Source organism: Amaranthus tricolor, chromosome 4, assembly GCF_026212465.1.
Source record: "Amaranthus tricolor cultivar Red isolate AtriRed21 chromosome 4, ASM2621246v1, whole genome shotgun sequence".
Lineage (NCBI taxonomy): Eukaryota > Viridiplantae > Streptophyta > Magnoliopsida > Caryophyllales > Amaranthaceae > Amaranthus > Amaranthus tricolor.
In genome coordinates, this window is record NC_080050.1 from 32460570 (window position 1) to 32484112 (window position 23543).

The window sequence follows — 23543 nt, forward strand, 5'->3', positions numbered from 1 at the left end:
TTAGCTGTTTTGTTCGATTGACTTGTTTTATCAGCTAATAGCTTTAATATTGACTTTTTCGTTGGTTATTTAGTAATCACTGTATAAATTAATCGTTTACAAAGATATATAGTATAAATAGTTATTCATTATGCCTTTTTATTTTCATTTAAAAGTTAGCTTTTTAACTAGTTTAGTAAAATCATTTATCACATTTGTTTTAAACTGTTTGACAAACTAAAAAGTAAAATATCAACTGAACTAATAAATGGGCTAAAAAAATCATTTGCCTAAGACATTTTATGTAAATAATCAAATCATTATTTCTCAAGTTTAAAAATAAATAATGAAGATATTTAATAATCAAAAATGCTATATTCCTACCAAATTGTTCAATATGTCCACCTTGAATCACAATGCAAGTTTCATAAAAAAATAAACTAAATACAACTTGCCAATACAAAAAATTAAATTAAATTATAAGGCAAAATGAAAACTTTATAATATATAGTAGTAATTATAAAATACATAATATGATCATTATTAAATAATATTCATAACATAATTCATGATCTAGCCTTAGAATTTAATGAAAGTGGGGGAGGTGGAGCCATAGTTCTTCTCTTCCAAAGATTAACTTCCTTCCTTGCCTTCAAACATGACGACCTTCTCTTCACATCCTCATCATCATGATCATCATATGATCTTCCACCTAGTAATATAGGTGCGGAGTACGGGATAATTACCTCATCATCATCATCTTCATCATCATCAAGATTATCTCTTCTTCTTTCTTCATCATCATCAGAATAATAATCTCTATAATCATGATCAATTGGAGCAATCTGAGCCGTCCAATCAAAATTAGCTAATGATTCTCTTCCACTAGAAAACTTCTTCAATTGTCCCAAACAAGGCTTCATATTAGAAACCCTTTTATTATTATTATTATTATTATTATTATTATTATTATTATTATTATTATCTCCTACAACTCCCCTTGTAATCTTACCATGTTCCTCACTTTGTAAACCCTTTGATTTTTTATCAACTTTTGATGATTTTCTAAACAATTTGATCATCATAGGAGATTTATTTTTCTTCACTTGATCAAAATTAGTAATAATTCTTTTGGAATTTATTTTTCTTAACTTATTTTTTCTATGTTTATACTTGATTTGCCCCATGCAAGATACCTTTGGAGAAGTGGGCTCATGGGCTTCAAAACTACCATCTTTATTGGGCTTTGATCGGGCTTCTTCGGGTAATTTAGAGTAGTTTATTGGGCCAGAAAACCCTTTATGTGCATGGGCTTTAAGCTTACCTGAAAAATTATGATGATGATGATGATCTCTTCTAGGGCTAAATTGAGGGTTTTGAAAGTTAACAACTTTTGGTAAGAATTTGAGAAATAAATTCTTGGGTTTGTTTGGGTTTTCCATGATTTAATTTGGGATTAATTATGGTATATATAATGATTTATGCATAAATATGAATATGAATATATATTTATATTAAGAAAGGAAGAAAAAAAGAATAAAATTAATAAATTGTTAAAGTGTATCTGAAGAAATGGGAAAGAGTAGGTGGGTGTTATATGAAGTATGAAATTGACTTTTTCATGTGGGAATTAAACAAGTAGTAGCTTAAAGATAAAAAGATGGTGTAATTAGAGTAGTTTGGTATGGTCAAAAGAAGAGGGTTGAGGTTATGACTTGGTGATCCTAATCTCTTAAATATGTAGTAGATGATAGACATTAATTTATATTACCTAGACGAATTCTAATTTATAACAACCACCTATTTATGCATGAGTAAAATAATTATAATACTTAGTTTTAGTTAGTTTACTGGTTACACTTTATGTTAAAAGTGTTTATAATTTTGGTGAATCTCTATATTTGAAGATATTTCGTTAATCGAGAAATTTTTTAGCCGTATTTTTTTTATGGATATAAGTTGTCTTTTTTTTTCTCCGTAGATTCTGCTTATAGTTTTTATGGACGGAATACACTAAGTATAATATGATGATGATGATGGTTAAAACGTAATCAACAAAATGAAACAAAGAAAGTATTATTCAAAAGTAGATCATTTAAAGTTTAGCCCATTTAAATTTAATTTGAAATTCAAACGAAAATTGGTAGAATATAATTTAGAAATATTGAGTAGTGACCTAAAATCTAATATGAAAAATAAAAAAGTGAGTAAACTCAATTGCAATTAGATTTGATTCGTTTTTAATTTTTGTTATTTTTTTGTACCATGTCATCCCTTTTGTGTACAGACTAAGAAATGAGCATGTTTAAAAAAACTTATCTAGATTTGAACATAATCCTATGATATGATTTGATCTTCATTTGTAAATTTGTAGATCATAATATAGAATTATTAACTCACAAAACAGTGAGTTAAATCAACCACATTTACACTTAATCCATTATTATATATTTGGTCTATTTTTCAGTCCTACATGATAATTATCACTTATAACTTGTGATGACAAATATGTGTAAGAATTTTTATGTTTCAGTTGAATATATTTAGACAAAGTCTTTGTAATTGTATGTTAATTCATTATTATAACAAAAAAAATAATATAATGAAATACTAATCTAGTTGATGACTTTTTCTACTTTTATCATATCTATTAAATTAGGTTTGATACTCACTCACTACAAATAACTATCGAAATAGCGATGGAAAAATAGCGACGGAGATCGTTGGTCGCCAGTGGCGACGGCCAGGCGAGGGAAAGCTACGTCGCCAAATGAAAAAGCAAATTAGCGACCAATATAGTGGTCGCTAAATGGTCACTAAATGGTCGCTAAAAGCTTGTATTTTTTAAATTTTTAAAAAAATATTTAGCGACCAGTATAGTGGTCGCTAAATGGTCGCCAAGTAAACCATACTACAGCCAAATTTTTCCTTACTGCAGCACGCAAACTTTTTTCCTTTCCGAGGAACAGCGACGGACCAGCGACCAGCAGTTCGGTCGCCAACCCCAGAAAGTCAAACCTCCTGTCATGTCGTTGCAGATGGCGACCAACAAACGACCACGTAGTCGGTCGCCAGTTGCTGATTATAAAACCCATGCTTTGCCCTCATTTCTCATTTCCTACGACTCTATCTTCATTTATTCTCTTATCTTTCTTTCCAACTCTGAATTTTCTTTTCATCCATTAATCTCATTCTCTATATTCTCTTATCTTTCTTTCCAATTCTAAAATTCTCATCTTGTTACTGAAAGGTTAGTGTTTATTATAATTTATTATTGATGTAATGTTATTATTTTGTTTAATGTTATTTTTTTGCCCAGTTTTTGATGTTTTCGACATATTTTTATGTTTTTTTTTATATTTTCGAATAATGGCATTTTTGAAACATCTTTAATGCTAATATTTTCCAGATTTTTCTTATATTCATATTTAGTCTTAAATCGTTTTTTTTTAATATTTCAAGAACAATCGAAAGGTCAAAGAGCTACAGCCTACGAAATATTTACAAGAAGCACGACAAATAGAGTTCAATAATCAATTATGGAAAGCGGTGCAAATGGGAAATGTTCAGACTGCCTATGAGACTTACCAAAGGCAAACTGAACAAATTCAAAGAGAACGAGAACTCTTTTTTGAAATTCATTCAATCCCATCTCAATTTGTATCAACCCCCTCCTCCAAATGAATGATTAAATATATGTATTTTTTGTGACTTTGTACATAAATTTTAATTTTATATATATTTCCAGTTTTTTATTTTTATTTACTTGTTTTATGTGTATATATATTTATCTTAATATTACAACAAATATAATATATATATATATATATATATATATATATATATATATATATATATATATATATATATATATATGTATATATATATAAATTAAAAAAAGAGGCGACCAAACAGCTAGGAAAACGTGCTCGCCAGCTTGGCGACGAAACAGCTACGAAATGTTGGTCGCCGGAAAGCGACCAAACGGCTAGGAGAATGTTGGTCGCCAACGTGGCGACGAGCTTCTGGTCGCAATTTGGTCGCCCTCTGTTTCTGAAAAAATGGCGAGGAAAAGGCGTCCACTTTAAGATTAGCGACGAAAGAAATAGCGACCACCTCGCTTCCCGTCGCCAGTCCGTCGCCCGGCCTACTTTTTGACCGTTTAGCTATCAAATGGCGACGAAATGCGTTGTCGCTAATTCGATGGTTATTTGTAGTGACTATATAGAACAACGATTAAACTCTCTCTGCTTGCTGGCAGAGATTTTCTAGTTAGGAAATAAATTCTCCCTCAATCCCTAATAATTTACGGCTATTAGATCTTGCACAAAATCAAAAAATGGTAGGACAATTTAAATCATTTGATATTAGAAGGAAAATAAAATTTGTGGATGTGATTAATAAAAAGTAATATAAACTTTTCTTGTATAAAAATATATTGCAAAATGAAAAGGAAAGACTTAAAAGAAAACTCTAACAATATTTAAAATTTAAGGTATTCAAAACAAATTTGATAATTTAATATTTACTTGACCTTATATATAATCGAACTCGATTTGTCACGACTTATGTATAAAAATCAATATAAATGCAATACCTAATTTTAAACCGATCTAAAAGAACTCAATTAAAATTAATCTGATGACTCCAATGAATACATCTATTAGAAATACAAAATATACTCAATAGTAGTCAATACTCAATAGTAGTCAATACCAATTAGGGCTGATAAAAGTTGACCCGACCTGCTATTCTGAAATAAGTGGGTTTGGGTTGAGACTTTTAACCTAATTAATTAAGTAGGTCGACCCAACCTGATCTGTTTATTAAATGGGCTAGGTTCAGGTCAAAATTTTAAACCTGAAAAAAACCTGTATAACCGATTTAATTAAATGTGTTAATTTCGAGTTAAATCAAAAAATATAAGTTAAACTTAGTTCATTTAATATTTTCTTATTTTTCATAGTAAATACAAAATAAACAACAAAAAAATATAAAGTTAAAATTATAGTCTAAAAAGTTAGATTTAATCAATGTTAAAAACCTTAAAACGAAAAAAAAAATTATAAACGGGTTAATTGGGTCAAAATCAGGTCAACCTGATCTATTGCAGGTCGGGTTAATGTTGTAATTTTCAACCCAATTAACTAAATGGGTTAGATTTGAATCAAGAGTTTTCTGACCTGTTTATATATGACTCGAACCCGACCCAACCTAATTTGTTCGAGAGGCGTAATGCCAATACAATAAAAATACGACTGAAATACACCGCCGGACTAGTGAATGTCTCCCAAGTTAATTTTCAGAGGTCACAACTTCACCATTAAAGAATAACGGAGAAAGCTAGAGAGAGAATCTCCACATCTTGTTCCTCATTCTACTTCTTCAGGTATGCTTTCATTTTAAGCAATTCCTCTTTCGTTTTTCTGAAAAGATTCTCCTTTTTGAAAACGCAGAGAAACTTCGAATTTCTCAATTCATTTTGTCCAATAATTTCTCCTTTTATTATTATAATTTAGTTTAATTTCATTGTTTTATAAAGGGTAATTGATTTTGTAGTCGATCAATGAAACTATTGCATTCAATTGATCAATGGTGAATCTTGCTATTGTTCTAAGATTTTACAAATTATATGTAAAATTCATGATAATTAATTTTGAATTCCAATTAGTTGAATCTTGGTATATGGATTTCATGGGATTAAGTTTCATTATTAGTTCAAAAATGTCATCAGTGATTTTCCAATTGATAATTGCAATCTTTTTTCATTATTGTTTATTATAGGGTAGAATTAGCGTAAGAGGAGGGCTAGATGAGAATCGAACGAGGAGAGCGATAATTGTTTCAACGGAGATAAGACCTAATTCTCGATAATATCAATCATAGTTATGCCCCATGTCACATATTGATTTGGGTTTGTTGTAGTAATTTGTGGTTGTTGATCAAATTGGACTTTGTGAATTAGGCATTGTATTGACCTAACTTTTTAAGCAATAAATCAAGTTGATAAAAGTTTATGATTTCCAAATTGATGTAAGGGCACATGAATTATTAGAGGAAATTGTTGATGATTAGGTGAAATGAACAATTTGAAGAACAATTGAGGAATTACAGAAAGGGAAAGCAAGATCACACAAAGTTGGGTGTTGAGAAAATTCGAGCACATCACCGATAGAATATTAAATCGATCCAAAACAATTAATTAATGCTATATTTGGATTGATGATTTCATTTACAGATTTGACTGTTTGACATAATTCAAATTTGAATTTGAGTCAATTTCACCATTGTTATAAAAGTGGTTACAAATGAGGATTTGAGAATGACTTCCCAAACATTGGCATTCTAAAATTCTTCATTTATAATTTCATAATTGAAATCTACAATCTGAAATAAAATGCTTCTTTCCGAATGCAATCTAAGTTGTTTTGATGATTTATTAGTGCTCACTACTTACAAGAGATTACACAACGAGAATCACTCACAAGTTAGTGGCTTAAAGCTAAACACATGGATTTTCCGAACATCTATTCTAAATCCCTAGTTTGTTGTGGCTCTCCAATGCTGGATAAATTGTTCGTACATTGTTAACTAAGAACTTATGGTATGTTCTTATGAAACAAAAAGGGTTTTTTTTCACCACACACAAACAGTGGCATCATGCTCATTCTTGTTCAAGCACCTAATGTGTTCATTCGAGCAATTCAAGCGGAAATAGGAAGAAGTGCTCTAAATTTATTGAATTATATGGGGAATAGATGAATTTCATATGATAGATGCATTATAAAGAGGAAAAAAATTCAGAAGCTGTTGGTTCTGGTTTAATGAATAGGAAATTTAATCTGATTCAAGGCAAAACTTGTAGTGGCCTATTCCTAGCTTCAAAAATTCTGAATATCAAATAAATGAACTGCGCTGAATAGTATCATTTTAAAATTCTCCTGGGTCATACTTTGTTGGAAATATTTCATATGTGATGCCCACATTGGTAAAATATTCATCGGGTGTGTCCACACAAGTGGGCCCATGGGGTGATCATGTGAAGAATTGTCACGGCCTAACATATTTGACTTGGTCTATTTTGATGTAAGATTAATTATAACTTGAATTCCTTTATAGTTTTCGCAAAGCTTGCAACTTCGATGTTTGACTTTACTTGATTTGCAAATGGAAACTTACATTTCAGAAACCTTTTGGGTGTATTTTGAAAAAATCTGATAACTTCTGAAATTTGTTTCTTGTGTAGGTAAAATCTGTTTGCATTGCCTGTGTTTTATCGGCTGTGTTGTGATTTAAAGTCATGATGAGAAGATCCAGCTGTAATGATACTAATACAGAAAGAATGACTACAGCAGGTCATCATGGGTATCGCCTTTGACTTGCAGGATTTTATACTTCGTGCTCGAGTGCTGAAGTTGTATAGACAAGCTTTGAGGACGGCTAAGCGAGCTCCGAGTCACTCCAGAGGTTTTTCTCCTTTTTTTTCTTTTGCATCTGTTCACTAACTTCTAAATTTCCAGCTAACAAAATATTATTTATATTAAAGTGTCAAAATTTCTGTCCCTTCTAATTGGGCCAAAAGATCTATTTTTATTTGTTTCAAAATATAATGAAATATAGGAAAATCACTCGTTATAACATATGCACTTCTTTTTGCATGAAGTTGGTGATGATATTTGTTAGGAAAAAATGTCCAAAATGATCTCACCTATTGCCGATCTGCTGTGAATAATCCATACTATTGATTATTTCTAAATAATTCAACCTTTATATATTGTTTGTTGACAGCAACCCTTTTCACATTTTAACCGAAAACTGTAGGTACCTACTAGCCGTTATCCTCACTTTTTCATCCCCTTACTTCTTCTTCCCCTTATGCTTCTTCGTTGGTCTTATCTTACTTCTCTTTGGTGATAGGTATCTATAATAGCCGTTAAAATGTGAAAAGGGTTGCTGTCAGCAAATAATATACAAAAGTTGAATTATTTAGAAATAATCAGTAGTAGCGATTATTCACAACAGATGGACAATAGGTCGTGAGATTATTACGGACAATTTTTCCTATTTTGTATTGAAGATATACTGAATCCGCTTTTGGATGTTCTTGCTATCCTTGCAGTGGAATTGCAGCAAACAATCCGGCATGAGTTCGAGAAAAATCGAGATTGTCGGGATAAACAAAAGATTCGTTTCTTGCTAAGCGAAGGGAAAGAGAGGGTAAAAAATTTGGACGAGATGCTTGACATGCAAGGTTGCTGATCGCTTATCGAGTTTTCAAGGTTTCTCGAGAGGCCTTTAAGGCATTAGTCAATCTGTTGTAACCTATTCTCAATCTTACCAGGAACAATTTTTCATGTTCATTGTATGCTCTGTCAAACTTGGAAGGGATTGGCTCCTAAGTCCTGAGTAACACTAGGCCTGTGCAATGGACTGGAAATGGGCCGGGTTGAGTTCTAGTTGAAACGGGCTTTAAACGGGTTGGGTAGATCAACCCTGACCCTGGAAGAATTTGAGGTTTCGGGTTTCTACCATTAATGGCTTTACAAATTGATTTCCATTACCGACAGAGCCGCTCTTCCTTCATTTGATTCCATTACTGACCATCAAGTATGCAAGCTTGAATTGGGTTTTATATGAATCAATAATGGAGATTGAAGTGGTTCTTTAGTTGGTGTTCAATTTATGAATTTTTTTTAAATATGAAAGATGAGCTAGAATAAATGAGGAATATCAGAAATAAAAATTTGTTTTTGGAAATTAAAAAATTGCTTAAGATAATTTCAAAAATGGTATGAAAAAAACATGGTTTTTAATCAAATATGAACCTAAAATAAAAAAAAACATTTAAAACTTGTTCTTCACGTCACTGGCCCAATGAAAAGAATTAAAATATATTGCCTTTATTATTATATGTTCTTTTTAAATAAAATTTATGATTTTTAGTGTCAAACTTTGATTATAATTCTATTTTATATGAAAAAAAATATTCATGTGAAATCTTAATAGATTTGTCTTACTATGTATTTTTAAAATATCTACTTTTTAGAATTTTTAAAAATACATAATTAAAAATTATTTAATTTTAAAGTTTGTATCGGAATATGCGCAAAAAATAAATGAGAAGAATAAAAGAAAACAGAGAGTATTATATTAGTTATGATTTTAAGTATTAAACTTTTTAGAAAATTTATAATATCAAATATGAATAAAAATCTTAGAACATGTAATTAGTGATTTTCTCACAAAATTAATATGTAAGAATTTAAAATTCTTTAAATTTGCACAAAATTTGTTTTATAGAAGAAATAAATTGCCAAATAAAATAGGTTATATTTTCCAACCAAATTATTACTTGTAAATTAATTACCACTAATCTTGCGGTGTAAGTTTGAAAATTTTTTTGAATTAATGTCACATTATTAGGAACAGGTAAATTACTAGAATACATGAACAATAGTTTTTGCAAACATGTCATTATCTATACATAAAATTTTAAAAATATAAGTTTTTTAAGTCAATACTTATTTATTTGATGATACAATCATTATATTGTTATATATTAATTTATATCAATTATTACATTGCATAAAAAGTTAATTTATACTTTTAAGTTGATATACAATTTAATCTTTTCTTTAAAATTTATATTTATATGTACTTCTATCAACAAACTCCTATATTATAATTACCAAAATCTTGAATCAAACTCATGAAACATAAACAAATTGGGACATATTTTCGAATTGGACATCCATATTTAATTAAATTGAATAAAGCAATGTAAACTAAGATTTAAAACCCTCTACTTGAAGAATCTCTACGCAATTGAACACCACCTCAGCTTCAACAGCAAACAATTGCAATGTGCAAATAAAACTATCTTGCATCCTTCATTGGGCATACATGATCAAGTCATTTCAGGTCCGGTTGTTTCCGAGTTGGGCTGACCCAAACATATCAACAATTTGTTACAAAAGAAATCTTACCACTAAATTTTAATATAAGAGCTATATTTATTATTTTTATAGAACATTTGTGATGTTTTTTCAGGTTTCGACAAAGAAATATAACTCAAAATACACAAACAAACTATAATTATGGTGAGCCTCGTCTAAAATGATGACATAAAACTAAAAAAAAGAAAAAAAAAAGTTCAAAAAGGTCAGATTGACACATTTTTTGGTTTTTCAACTTGGGTCATTTTTCGGATTATGGGTCAAATTTTTCGGCTATGAACCCCCATGGTTTATTTCTGGGGTACGACAATGTTTAATAAATTGCGGTCACGAAATTTGGCCACTTACTGTGCAGGATACTTGATGAGCAGAAAACATCATCCCATGAGATAACAGGATAACTGGTATCATCATCCTTTGTGATTCCAGGCTGATAGTATGTTTCGCTACAATTACGTCTGTTTCCTAAAGGACCATTACTTTATCACGAATCAAACAATCCCCAAGTGAAAACCCCATATCAAACCGAAATCATGTCTATTATACAATCAGAACTATGCCCAAAGAAACCTTACTACATTCTTCATTTCCTGAATGAAGTAAATCAAAAAAATTACCTGATACAAGGTCCTCGATGTAATCACATTCAATCTTGCCATGAGCCATCACACCAACCTGCAAATTACACGGTGTTGAACACAAGAGAATAATAGCATAGACAATCGAACTAAAAAGAAAAAAAAACAAATCAAATAATAGAACCTACCACAAACACAACCTCTTCTTCACTGTTGATTCCACTGACATACTGTCATAGCTCAACAGCTTTCTCTGAGCTAAATGAAAGACCTGAAGTAAAAATATATTAAAACCAAAATGCTTTAAGAATCGAATGAATCTTCAACATTATCTACCTGATCAAAATCTTACCTATCTTACGGGATGAGGAAGATAAATGCTTGGTTACAGGGTTGGCAACCACACGCAAAAGTTTTCCGCCCTTACCCTTGGCTTTGATACAAAGTTTCTGTTGTAATTCAGCTATAGAAATACGATGCTCATCAGATACAAAGTAATAAATGAAAATCAATGACATGAAGACAGATTGTTCAACTTAAGGAAAAACTTACCCATCATATTGCAGAAACTTTTGAATGACTTTGGTATGCGCGCATACGGTTCTACTTTAATCAAAACTCCTTCATCTGTCCGAATATAGACTGCCTTTATCCTTCCAGCCATACAAAGTTGACTAGTCATGATTTGCAAAAGTGCCTAGAAGATAATTTTGCCCTAAGTGCTAGAAGAAATAAAGACTAAAATAAAGAACACTGAAATCCATGATTAGGAATAATAATCCACAGAAACAAATAAACAAAGACGAGAACAAAAGGCCATCCAATAAGATCATTAACCGTAAGCTCTGCTAACTTGGATTAATAGGATGAATTTCTCGTCCAAGAGCTTCACATAGGAGGGAACCAGTTAATACAAGAAAACAGTTAAAAAGTGTCAGAAGCATATATATAGGGGTGGACTCTTCTAGAGAGATTTCTCAGATTGTTCCTTCATAAGTAACAACCTCATCCTGTACTATCTTTATTAATTGGTAACACATCCTCTATTCCTCTCCTATCCTGAAATGCCTAAACTAGTGTAAATACTCTAGGAGGGGGTTGGAGGTTGAATATTCACAATCTTTACTATTGTTGAATATTCATAATGTATAAAAAAACATCAAGGGCTATAGAGCTCCGCAAAAGGTTTAGAAAATCTCAATCATCCACAACAATTGTAAAGTACATTTAAAGCTATTCTACACTTACAGTGAGTCCAAAGAAGAAGGCTAAACTAACCTCATAAACAATGTCAGGCTTGTAATTATATGGATTCAAATTCCTCTAAGCAGCATGCTCATCTGACAATAATATTTGATACCTCTGAAGAAAGACAAGACACAAAGCAAAGAATAAGTTGTGAAATTGGCATACTAATCATAGAAATATGTCATACAACATTAAGGTTATTAATTCAAAGTAAAGACACAAAATACACTCACTTTTCCAACATAAGCAAGGGTGAAGCTTTCGCAAGAACAAAAGTAACACCAGCTTGTGCGTTGTTACAAATACGAGACAAGGGAATGCCACATAGATTAATCTCCTCGTCCTCACTTACGCTTTCATTTCTAGTCGCCTGGTGCATTAACACCTTGTCACAAAGTTCTTCCTCGTCTCCTGTAGTTATTGGTTCATCGCTTATTGACTCTACCCTCTTTGTTGAGCAGGGCTCAAGATGTTCTGAATTTCGCTTTCTTTTCCCCATTCTAATGACAAGACAACATATAATTCAATAGTGGTTCACAAATTCAAAGTAAGACAGATATAAAATACTCTTCCTCGATAATATGTTCCATTTATTAAAAACTTCTATTTTTTTTTATGATCACTTTATGCATTACAAACATTCTACATATAGTTTTTTAACAACCCAAATATACAACATGCTAAAGCTGTAAAGCATCTCATTACTTCAGTAGAATAATGCATAAAGTGATCATCAAATAAAAAGAATAAAATTTTTAATAAATGTGTTGCACATTTTATATATATTCATTATATTCCTTTCTGCTCCTACATTGTCCATATTATATTTCATGCATATGGGATTTAGCAAGTTCCTATATTTTCTACATTATCAACAATGACTTGAGTACTAATGAAAACAAATTCATTTACACATTATAAGAACAAATTCAACTACTTATTAGTGATTTACACATTAAAATACAATAGTGAGAGGCGAGTACACATAGCAGTCACAAGAGCAGTAGGCAGGGGCGGAACCAGAAAATTAAAGAAGGGATGTCGACTTTTTTTTAAAAAATATATAATCAAGTGCGTTAAAAAAACTACATTCAATATCGATTGATTACGGTAATTGTGTATGCCGAGTTTTCATAAAACGGGGCATAATGTCATCATTTGACAAATTGATCATAATTATACAACCTTTAAACCATCAAGTATACAACTTTCAAACTATTTAACTGATTAATCACAATTCCCAATTGCTAAATAGGTGATTAGGTAAACAAATTAAAAAAAAACCTTAATTTTTTTTAAATCCCTAATTTTGCCTCAGAAATAAGAAGAAAGCTAAAAGCCCTAATTTATCTAAATAGATAAACTTATAAAAGCCCTAATTTTTAAATTAATAGATAAACTCATAAACATAAAAGATTAAAGATAAACAAATAGAAATAGATGATTTATTTATTTACCTAAGATAAGAAGAGAAACTGAGAAAGAGAAGACTAGGGGGCAGGGCTGCTGGTGCTGCGGCCGTGCGGCGCCGGTGAAGGTGTGCCGGTTGGAGACAGTTTTCCGCCTGCGGGCTGCCGAACTTGGAGACCAACGGCTGGAGATGGGAGATGGGAGACGGGAGTGGGAAAGATTGTTGGTGAAAATGGAGGGAACGGTGTTTTCGTGAAAAAGGGAAAGGGTGCGGATTTTAAATAAAAAAAGAGTAATTCATAATTGGGATGGGGTCATGGCCTCATGCGGTATAAATAAGGAAATGCAAATTCCGGACTGTTTTTTTAGAGAATATTTCTAATTGAGTCAATCCATTATATATTTTTTTTAAATATTATTAGTAGGCATTAAGAGTGATATAAGTAAATATTTAAAATATGAAAAGTAGGCATTAAGGATACGGTAAATATGTATTAAGAATACGGCAGGTAGGCATTAATCTTTAATGAGCTGTGTTTGAGATACATCTCTCAAAGAGACAGTATTTCGAGAGACTAGCTGATAAGAAAAAGCCCAAAAAAATGAATTAGGAGGGTTTGAACTTGTTTTATTTGTTTTCCAACTTAGCCAACAGAATGTATATTATTATTCTTTTTTCCTAAAATCTAAGTGATGTCAGTTGATATCGTTGACTTTAAATTAGAGGTGTAAAGCTTCGCAGTGGTGAAAAGAGAACTGTAACCGCTGATCGGAGCAGACAACGTTCTACACTATGGTGGATTGCGCAACGATAGAGGATGGAAAATGAAGTTTCAACGTGGTTTAATGTTGATTAATAAGCCAAAAAAGTATCGTGTGAAATGACATTGTTAATAATTGTATTATAGAACAAATTGGTTTGACAGACGATTTTTTAGAGAGATGTGTTTATTTGAATCGGCCCGAAATGTCATTAGAAAAAAAATTAAAATTAAAAACAAACATGCGCTTTAAAACTTGGTTTAAACTATTTGAAATTGGTGTTTAAACCTATTGAAATTGATGTTTTAACTCATTCGAGTTGGTATTTTAACATATTAAATTTGGTATCATAACCTAGGTGGACTTGATGTTTTAACCTCTTAAATTGTTAATCTAGGTATTTTAAGATTTTAAAGTTGGTATTTTAACTTGTTAAAGTTGATATATTAACCTTTTTAAGTTGATATTTTATGTTGTGTAAGTTGATATCTTAACTTATTTAAAATTGGTGACTTAACATATTGAAGTTAGTATTTTAATTTAATAAAGTTGATATTTTAACATATTCGAGCTGGTGTTTTAATCTAATAAATAAATTATGTTGGTATTTTAACCTAATTAGAATAGTGATTTAACCTGTTAAGCTGTTACCCTGTTAAAATTAGTATTTAAATCTGTTTAAAATTGGTATTTACGTGTTGTTAAGTTGTATTTTGACTTATTAAAATTGATGTTTTAACTTATTTAAGCGATGACCGTGAAAATAACCTTTGATGGACATAACTACGATGAATAATACATGAAATAGATTTAAATACATACCTACATGCGCAGGTAGGAGTATAAAACTTTTAAAACTGTTACCCACCCGCCACCACGAATGGTAGGTAAGTGATGGCCGTGAAAATTTAAGATGGATATCGATATGAAGAGGGGTATTCGCAACAACCAAGTCGCCAACCTATTTTGCAATATCTACCCAGAAAAGTATTCATTGCTCATCAAGGACCCAACCTCCTTAAACAAGGGCCATATGACTTGACAGTTACCAAGCCTGTTCGGTTTTACTCAAGAAGAGACACAAATTAAGATCATTTTCAGTAGAAGCAAGAGCAACCTCATTGCGAACTAAGAAAGCTTTCCAAATTATAAAGCACACCATTGATTCGGTTGGTAAAGCACGAAAGCTATCAGATCCAAATATTCGGGTGGTAAAACACAATCTATATGTAGTGAAGTAGAATCGAGGTCAAGAGTTCATTAACTTCTCGTATTTTTTTCCATTACAACATCAATCTAAACGAATCTAACAAACAAAAAATGATCAACGTATGCAATATGAGCGCAAAGTATACTGTAGTAGTGTGCACTATACATATTGCATCAACACCATTTTCCTTCAAGTATCGATTAACCCGCGTAAATGACTGTTAGTGTTAGGGATGAGCCGATATACATCGACAATCGAGTTGTTGCAGGGTCTTGCACAAAACATATCAAAGAGTCAAATCCCTTTTCAATGTTTCGCCACCATTGTCTCAATATTGAATCGAACAGAGATATGGTGCCTTCAAATAGGTCGTGTAACGAATCCCTTTTCAACCATTTTCTCCACCAACTCTTCATGCTTCTTCATCTGCTCGGCCTTTCTCAACTGACTCAAAACCTTCTCATAAACAAGCAAACCCGGCGCCAAATTCTTCTCCTCGATCATCTCTATAAAGTACTTATACGCATTGGACCAATGCCCCATCACACAAAACATCGAAATCAAAGTCTTATAAGTGTTCACATTAGGCTCAACCCCGTTCTCATCCATCTCCTTCTTGAGTTTCAAAACCATATCGGTTGACTTAGAATCCACAAACATCTTCATCAACACATTGTAAGTCACAATATTTAACTCACACTTCACCTCCTTCATCTTGGCAAATAAACGATGAGCCGCGTTCACATCCTTCACCTTAGCTATAATATGGAATATCGGATTGAAACTACTCGCATTAGGAGTGCATCCCGCACTCACCATTTGATGGATAACCTTAATAGCCTCATCACGATTCCCATCCTTACAATGAGACTCGATCAAAAAGTTATAGGTAATCAAATCAGGGCTACACCCCCGCCTCTTCATTTCGTTATGAACTTGCAAGACCTTATCGGTCTTACCCGCCTTCACATGAATCCTCATCAAATTGTTAAAAGTAGCAGAGGTTGGTCGACACCCATTATCAATCATCTCCGCGAAAACATCATAAGCACGATTTATTTGTCGGTGCCTACACAAAGCATCGATAACAATCGAGTAAGTGTACACATTAGGTTCAATTCCGGCTACTTTCATCTTGTGAAAAACCCTCTCCGCCTCCGGAATATTTCCAACCTTACACCAACCATTTATCAAGCAAGTATACACAACAACATCAACATCAAACTTATCCTTAAAACTATCAAAAAAAGATTGAGCATCAATCGCCTTCTTTTTCTTAGTAAGAATATGAATAAGAGAAGTAAACGCCAACTTATCGGGATGGCAACCGTAGTCCTCCATTCGATTGAAGGTATGGATTGCTTCGGCTACCATCTCTGCCCTAACATACCTTCTAGCAACAGTATTAAAAATATCAGACGAAATTTCTAATTTCTTAGTTTTCATCAAATCAATCAAACTCCAAGCTAAGTCAAATTGTGTTACCTTCCCAGCTAAGTCAATCATTTCATGATAAACTTCAATTGAGTTCCCAAAACCATTATTTAACGCCCAATTGAAGAAACCCAGAGCTTGAAAAAAAGGAATCCCATGACGAACAGCACGACATCGTTCAATTACAGAGATAATGATTGCAGGAGTAAGAGAATCCACCGTTGAATGCTCCGAGAAAGAAATGGACAAAGAAGGAATGGTGAAATTAGGGCTTAGTTCAAATTTAGGGTTAGGGTTTTTACGATAATGGTCTTTGATTAATGAATGGAATTTTTCAGCAATTTGAGTTTCTAAACGAGGGAGATTAGTTGAGGTTTTTAAAGGTTCATCTGTTGTTTCTTCCGCATTAATTTGGGGGGTTTTCTGGGGTTGAAGAGTTTCATTTATAGATATTGAGAAGTGTTTAATGTGGGTTTTACAGAGAGTTAATCTTAGATTTGATCTTAATAACGCCATTGATGGATTTCAAAGGTTTGATCTTTGAGCTTTCAAAAATGGTGTTTTTAGGGTTAAACAAAGGAGGGAGAGAAAGAGAAGAGGTTTAAGGCAGGTTTAGGTAGAAATGTAAAAATAGACCCCATTGGAATTTGAAGATGCAAAACGACGCCACTTTGTGAATTATTAACAAGTTGTTTCAAATCACAAATGGATATACTTATGAGTTATGACTTATGAGTGACCTATCTCACCTATATCTTGTTTATTTATCTGTCGTTTTTTTTCTTTTTGTCTCTTAATCTCGCTTTAGCCTTTACTTTTCTTTCTCAAGTCTTACTTTTCTTTCTCAAGTCAATGGTGTTTTTGGCCACATCTATGATTTGTCATTTTCATTCATTTTCAAACTCTAATTATAGTTTATATAACGAAATACATTGATATATTACGATGATATATGAGTGTTCAAATGTATAATGACTATTTATAAAGAAAAAAAATACATATAATTTAATGATTGATTTTCAAAATCACCAAATTAAATAAACTTTAAGGCTTTAAGTAATTCTAAAAATATAAAAGCAGTAATATTTTCTCTTTTGGGAACAACAAAATCAAAACTAATCTAACAAATATTCAAGTTAGCGGCATGAGTATATTACTAATTCTTTTAAATTTCAACTCAAGCACATTTGAAAATAAATATATTTAAACGTATTTTTAGTTTATATTTAAGTATTTAGTCATTTTACAAGTGAGTAAACTGAAAAATACTAATATATGTCATATCATTATATCCAATGTCTTATGTTTATAAAAATTCATTTACACCATTAGAATTGTTCGTTATTGACCCAATAAATAAAAATCGGGTATATATTATCACGATACAATATAACCAACACATAAAATAAGTCAGATAGTCAAAATATTTTGATAAATAAAATTAAAGTAACCCGACCAAAAATATCATACTCCCTTTATTAGTTTATTTTCATTTGTTCTTCTCATTCGTTTTTTGCATACATTCTAAATCAAACTTAAGAGTCAAATAATTTTAATTATTAATTTTTAAAAATTCTAAAAGTTTAATACTTATAAAATACTTATAGAGACAAATCTAATACAATCTCATATAAATATATTTTTTTTATATAAATTGCTGAAAAATTATAATCAAAATTTGCTACTAAAATTCATAAACAAGAAAAACATATGAAGATGCAGGTATTTAAACATAATTTACCCACCGACCAAATGTGGTCAATCATTGGTCTTCCTTTGACTTTCCATCCACTTTCTATTTCCAATTGAAAGTGAATAGAAAAGTAGAAAACAGAAAACTAAAACAGCCTTCATTTTTTCCCATTGCAATCAAATAAAATAAAATCAACATTGCACTCCCATAATATCATTCCAGATCTCTTCAAATCCAATTTCATCAATTCTATCAAATCTTCTTCCCCCTTTTCATCCTCAAATTCAACAATTTAGGGTTTTAATAGCAAGAAAAACCCATCATTCGAACATCAAAATCAATAACAATGGCGAAAGGAAGACATAATCGAAAGAGATCATCAACATCAACACTAGTTTTATCAATGTTACTCATGTTAACATTAGTTCTACTTTTGCTTCTTGCGCTTGGTATTCTATCTCTTCCTGCTTCTTCCGATCATCTTAGACCTGCTCATGATCTTAGCAGCTTTGGTCGTAAAGTTCTAGAAAGGTTTTTTCTTTTTCTCCAATGGGTTCTGCCCATTTTTATCTTTTTAGGGTTGATTTTGTTTTTTCTTGATGATTTATTGTTGGGTTTTGATTGAAGAGGGAAGGGGGTTGGACAGAGAGGTCAACAATGGGTGGAGATTCTTTCTTGGGAACCTCGAGCTTTTCTTTACCATAATTTCTTGGTAATTTTTTTTTTGATTGGTAATTCGATTAGCTGATTGATGAATGCTGATATGTGTTATATTGTGTAGTTGATTATGATGTTTGATTTCTTTTGTACATGTTGAATTAAGTGGCAAATCCAATATGCTAGTATAGGTTGGGCCGAACCAATGTCACCTGATTCGCTAATCACCTCGAAAATTGGTAATTGAAAAAAGTGAATTATGATTGGTTTTGGGCTTTTTTTTTTGGCAAATTTGAGCTAATTGCAAATTCAATAGCTAGCGAATTATGTTACTCCGGGCGAACTATGTGCATTTTTATGTGTATATCATTATATGTTAATTCAATATACAGCCAAATTATGGCTTAGGTAGGCTCGGGTCAAGATTTCCCTATGTTTGGATTTGTTGAATTGGTGATCTATTTGATTTCATATGAAGTTTGTGGTTGTTACTTTTTAGTGTATGATTGGTTAGTATGTAACTGGCGTTGTTAGAATTTGTTGATTTAAAGGGTTTAGTTTCAGTTTAGCCATGTTATAAGTTTTTAAGTTGCTAAAATCGTTGTCTTGGGTCTAATGGGATGAGAAATAGGTGCATAGAGGGGGAGAGATGATTGTGGTTACAAGTTGGATGACCATTTTTTGAATTGATACATAAACAGCCAATGAATTGTTGTGGTTTTTCTTTTGATCAATTAAGTCTTGTTGGGTCGATGCTGCGTTTCGGCATTTCTAGTGCATTGGATTGGATGTGTTATAGTCGTAAGAGTTAAGTTTGAACGCTTTTGAACGATTGTATTGGGGTGAGGAGAAGAACACAAGAGGAATATGTAAGTTGGTCATAGTCTTGAATGCATCATTTCAGCTGTACTAGACCTCTTTAGCACCTCGGCATGGAGGGCTCATCGAGCCATCTTCATAGTTTCAATTAGGTATAGTACTAGAGTCAGAATAACAGAAATTTACCATTTGCATTCATTTACGAATTTTTGGATGAGGTAAAAGAAGAGGGGTGCCATGGTGTCTTTGACCCATGGTGCAAAATATCGCCAAATCACCGTGTTGTGACCGTATTGTAAAGCTTTTTGAGCTTACTGCAACCGAAATATAAGACGTGTAGACGGCACAACCATGAAACAATCCGCTTTGACCACAAATGCCGTTTTGCCACCATGACCATAACATATTTATGCTCTTGGTCTATGCTTTGAACCAGTGTGATTATGTACTTCTAAGATTTCTTTTGCTTGTGAAATGTTGATCCTATATTTTAATTTCTGCAGTCCAAAGAGGAATGTGAGTATCTGATTGACCTTGCAAAACCTCACATGGTGAAGTCTACTGTTGTAGATAGTAAAACCGGTAAAAGTAAGGACAGCAGGTTTGTGTCCAAACTGATCTAACATATAACGAACGAGTCTTTGGAAGTTACGGAAAATTTTCTTATGCGGTTTTTCTCTGACAAAATACTTGGCCTTTGCTATCTTCCTTGATCGCTTGCAGGGTCCGCACTAGTTCTGGAATGTTTCTGAGAAGAGGTCAAGACAAAATCATAAGGGACATAGAGAAAAGAATAGCCGATTTTACCTTCATTCCTGTAGGTAATGTCTGAAATGTACTAATTGATGCTCTTGTATGTTATAAACCATAAATTGTTCGAAATACTTCATTTGAGAGGAAGATCCCACATGGCTAAAATATTAGGTTATGGATTTGCATATAATCCTTGATGAGTAATCTTCCTTATATCATACGGTTTTGGAAAAGAGTGAACCTCTTCAAGTGTTTATGCAAGTCCACACTTATTACCCCTGGGTTGTGGGCCCGAGCCCATGGGTGCCCGTGGGTGTGTACTCACAAGTGGGCCCACGGGGTAATCCTGTGACGAATTGATCTCTTTTCTAAGAACTAATTCCGTTTATCAATTCTTGTTGTGATCCATATAAAATTATGAATGACATTTTAAGACGTCCGCTGCTTTTGAAATTTGTTTCGTGTACATCTCAGAGCACGGTGAAGGATTACAGATTCTTCACTATGAAGAAGGTCAGAAGTATGAACCTCACTATGATTACTTCCTTGATGAATTCAATACAAAGAATGGAGGCCAAAGGACTGCCACTGTTTTAATGTATTTGTAAGCTCTCTAAACCGATTTACTGCAACAATGAGACCGATTTCAATCCATAAATTACTCCATATATTTTGTTTTTCTTCATTTCTTAAGTATTTTTCAATTTAGGTCTGATGTGGAAGAGGGTGGTGAGACTGTTTTCCCGGCTTCACGTAGAAATTTTAGTACAATACCAGGGTGGAATGAGCGGTCCGAATGTGCTAAAAGGGGTCTCTCTGTGAAACCAGTTAGGGGTGATGCCTTACTTTTTTGGAGCATGAGGCCAGATGCGACGTTAGATCCCGCCAGTCTTCATGGTTGGTTGAATTTTACTCCCTATGAACCAATTTTTTTTACGTTGATAAACTTGTTTGATGTGGGATTCCAACACTCCCCTCACATGTGAGCCCATTTTTTAATTCAAAGGGAACGCCATTCTTTTTGAACCCACAAATTGTTTTTTAAGGAAGAGCGATTTTTTTATTTCCAATTGATCGAAAACTGTTGGCTTTGATACCATGATAAATTTGTTCAATGTGGGATCGCATGTGGTTATTTTCCAACAGATTTTTCCACGGTGTGAAAACACTTCTTCAATGGAATTTTGAGAAAAGTCAACATTCATGCCTAAGAAATCCGTGGAAACATCTACTCCCATTTTTTTCCTTGATCCGCAATAGTGTTGGACCATATGATTTTTTCTTTTTGCTCTAATATGTTGGGTCTATTTCTAGTAGTCGGTTTAGCCTTCTTCAAAGCCTACTCATCCGAATAAGTCTGATGCTGGCATATGATATATTGCAGGTGGCTGTCCAGTCATTAAAGGAAACAAGTGGTCATCAACAAAATGGATGCATATTGAGGAATTCCGGATCTAGGCATTCCATTAGGTAATTTTCCTTGCATTGATTTGCATTCCCAATATACTTATCTGTATCTATGGCTTAAAGTTGTCATTGTAAGGATCTATCGAGTGTGGAAAGGTAATATTTGTTTAGAGCATAATCGGATTGGGGAAAGGAAAAGCTTCAAGGGGGTACGAAAAATTTGAAACAACGTGACGTAACAATAGGCGACTAATAAGCTACTTGTTTTAAAAGCGGAAGAGGGTCTTAGGGGCCGGGCTTGGTGATTAGTGATAACTCCCTCTGTCCTTAAAAAACATTATTTAACTCAAAAAGCTCTTACATATTCAAACTATTAGAGTAACATTCTCATAATAATTCGAAAGATATTTTTTACTATACCAATTGGGAGTATTTTGAGAAGATAAAATAAAGTTTTAAATTATTACAAGAACTAACTCCAAAAAAATGAATTATTTTAAGTAAACCTATGCTGGAGATTATTTTTAGCGGATGAGTCAGTTGAAATTATTTCTAATAAATTTTGCTTCATTTATTTAACATACATTTGCAGATTGGTGATTCGTTGACAGGTTATTGGAGCGTCCGAGTTTTGGCCCGTTTTTTGCAAGATGTTGTAGTTGTCGTTGCTGATTGTTCGAGCCCCAACCACAGTTGCGTGCCCTCCCTACTAACACATTTGACATTACTGTTGTAGCGATTACAATGATGAGTACGAGTATCCAACGAAATGAAAGTTAGTCCCTTTAATACTGTTTTGTTTGGTATACAAGGGGTATATATACGGTTTTCCTGGTGTAGTGCATTTTTCTTTGTGATTACGTTCTGTGATTTCGACTTTGGAGAGATATGCTGGTTGCTTGAATGTAATCTATACGGAGATGTATAGCGTTTGAAGCTACGAGTAAAGGTCGTATTTAGCTGTCGTTTGGTTCATCGATAAAATAATTTCCCATATGAATGTAATTTAGCCAATTTACTACTGTGAAATTAGCTAAATTTGCTGGGTTTGCACATTGCAATTTTACTATGCATTGTATTCGTATGTTGTGTTTGGTTTGATTCTGGGGATAAAGCTTTGGGTCTCCAAATCATACATACACACCGTTTCTAAAAAAGACGATCTCTCAAGAGTTACTGTATAAGAATTAAAGAATCGGAGATGTGAGTTTGGGATTGTTTCAATATGTGTATGATCCACTTTATGGCACAATCCCAAACTCACATCTCTGATCCTTTATACAGTAACTCTTAAATGATCATCTCTCAGAGAGACGGCTTTTAAGAGGCTCAGTCCACAAAAGTTGATTAATTGAAAAAAGTGTTAATTAATTGTCTTTTAAATATCATGATTTCCTTCTTCCTCCATCAAAACATGCATTATCTAATCAATAAAAAATTTAATGCTAGAATTTAATGAATTTACATTTCAAAATCAAAAAAATACAAATATAAAACTCAACTCACCGGCCAAACAAAATGACTAAATTCATCATCAACATATTTAGTCTATTCCATTTATAGAAAAATTATAATTAGGGTTTAAAGAGGAAAAAAAGGAAAATGGCCAAGTTGTATAGACACCAATTAATAAAATA

At 32.4% G+C, this 23543-nt stretch overlaps 4 protein-coding genes and 1 pseudogene across 7 annotated transcripts; 2 read left to right on the forward strand and 3 right to left on the reverse strand.

Annotated features, from left to right (window-relative positions):
- Positions 1-361: 361 nt before the first annotated feature.
- Positions 362-1670, reverse strand: LOC130810508 (uncharacterized protein At1g76070). The gene has a single exon (XM_057676598.1). It carries the CDS (start codon positions 1419-1421, stop codon positions 546-548), a length of 876 nt encoding a protein of 291 aa, XP_057532581.1. The 5' UTR covers positions 1422-1670; the 3' UTR covers positions 362-545.
- Positions 1671-5210: 3540 nt separating this feature from the next.
- Positions 5211-8917, forward strand: LOC130811171 (uncharacterized). Of its 4 annotated transcripts, none has more exons than XM_057677361.1 (3): positions 5211-5368; positions 7335-7446; positions 8099-8917. In XM_057677361.1, exons 2-3 carry the CDS (start codon positions 7341-7343, stop codon positions 8236-8238), a joined length of 246 nt encoding a protein of 81 aa, XP_057533344.1. In that variant the 5' UTR covers positions 5211-5368; positions 7335-7340; the 3' UTR covers positions 8239-8917. The 4 variants fall into 4 exon arrangements, with proteins under 4 accessions (XP_057533344.1, XP_057533342.1, XP_057533341.1 ...); XM_057677359.1 differs by having other exon boundaries at positions 5764-7446; positions 8099-8914; XM_057677358.1 differs by having other exon boundaries at positions 7226-7446; positions 8099-8913.
- Positions 8918-9491: 574 nt separating this feature from the next.
- On the reverse strand, positions 9492-13456 carry LOC130810546 (uncharacterized; annotated as a pseudogene).
- A 1155-nt stretch (positions 13457-14611) lies between these two features.
- Positions 14612-17275, reverse strand: LOC130810547 (pentatricopeptide repeat-containing protein At1g20300, mitochondrial). The gene has a single exon (XM_057676651.1). The coding sequence runs from the start codon at positions 17091-17093 to the stop codon at positions 15504-15506; it is 1590 nt and encodes a 529-aa protein (XP_057532634.1). The 5' UTR covers positions 17094-17275; the 3' UTR covers positions 14612-15503.
- Positions 17276-18395: 1120 nt separating this feature from the next.
- On the forward strand, positions 18396-22935 carry LOC130811134 (probable prolyl 4-hydroxylase 3). Its single transcript, XM_057677315.1, has 8 exons — positions 18396-18801; positions 18898-18982; positions 20250-20347; positions 20470-20567; positions 20974-21103; positions 21209-21396; positions 21884-21969; positions 22499-22935. The coding sequence occupies exons 1-7, from the start codon at positions 18617-18619 to the stop codon at positions 21955-21957; spliced, it is 858 nt and encodes a 285-aa protein (XP_057533298.1). The 5' UTR covers positions 18396-18616; the 3' UTR covers positions 21958-21969; positions 22499-22935.
- The last annotated feature ends 608 nt before the right edge of the window (positions 22936-23543 follow it).

Excerpts from the sequence above, each read along its gene's own strand:
- LOC130811134 (XM_057677315.1), top strand. The coding sequence starts at position 18,617 with ATGGCGAAAGGAAGACATAATCGAAAGAGATCATCAACATCAACACTA. Across the intron at positions 18,983-20,249 it reads TTCTTTACCATAATTTCTTG|TCCAAAGAGGAATGTGAGTA; the intron begins GTAATTTTTTTT and ends TAATTTCTGCAG. Across the intron at positions 21,397-21,883 it reads AGATCCCGCCAGTCTTCATG|GTGGCTGTCCAGTCATTAAA; the intron begins GTTGGTTGAATT and ends GATATATTGCAG.
- LOC130810547 (XM_057676651.1), bottom strand. The coding sequence starts at position 17,093 with ATGGCGTTATTAAGATCAAATCTAAGATTAACTCTCTGTAAAACCCAC.
- LOC130811171 (XM_057677361.1), top strand. The coding sequence starts at position 7,341 with ATGGGTATCGCCTTTGACTTGCAGGATTTTATACTTCGTGCTCGAGTG. Across the intron at positions 7,447-8,098 it reads AGCTCCGAGTCACTCCAGAG|TGGAATTGCAGCAAACAATC; the intron begins GTTTTTCTCCTT and ends CTATCCTTGCAG.
- LOC130810508 (XM_057676598.1), bottom strand. The coding sequence starts at position 1,421 with ATGGAAAACCCAAACAAACCCAAGAATTTATTTCTCAAATTCTTACCA.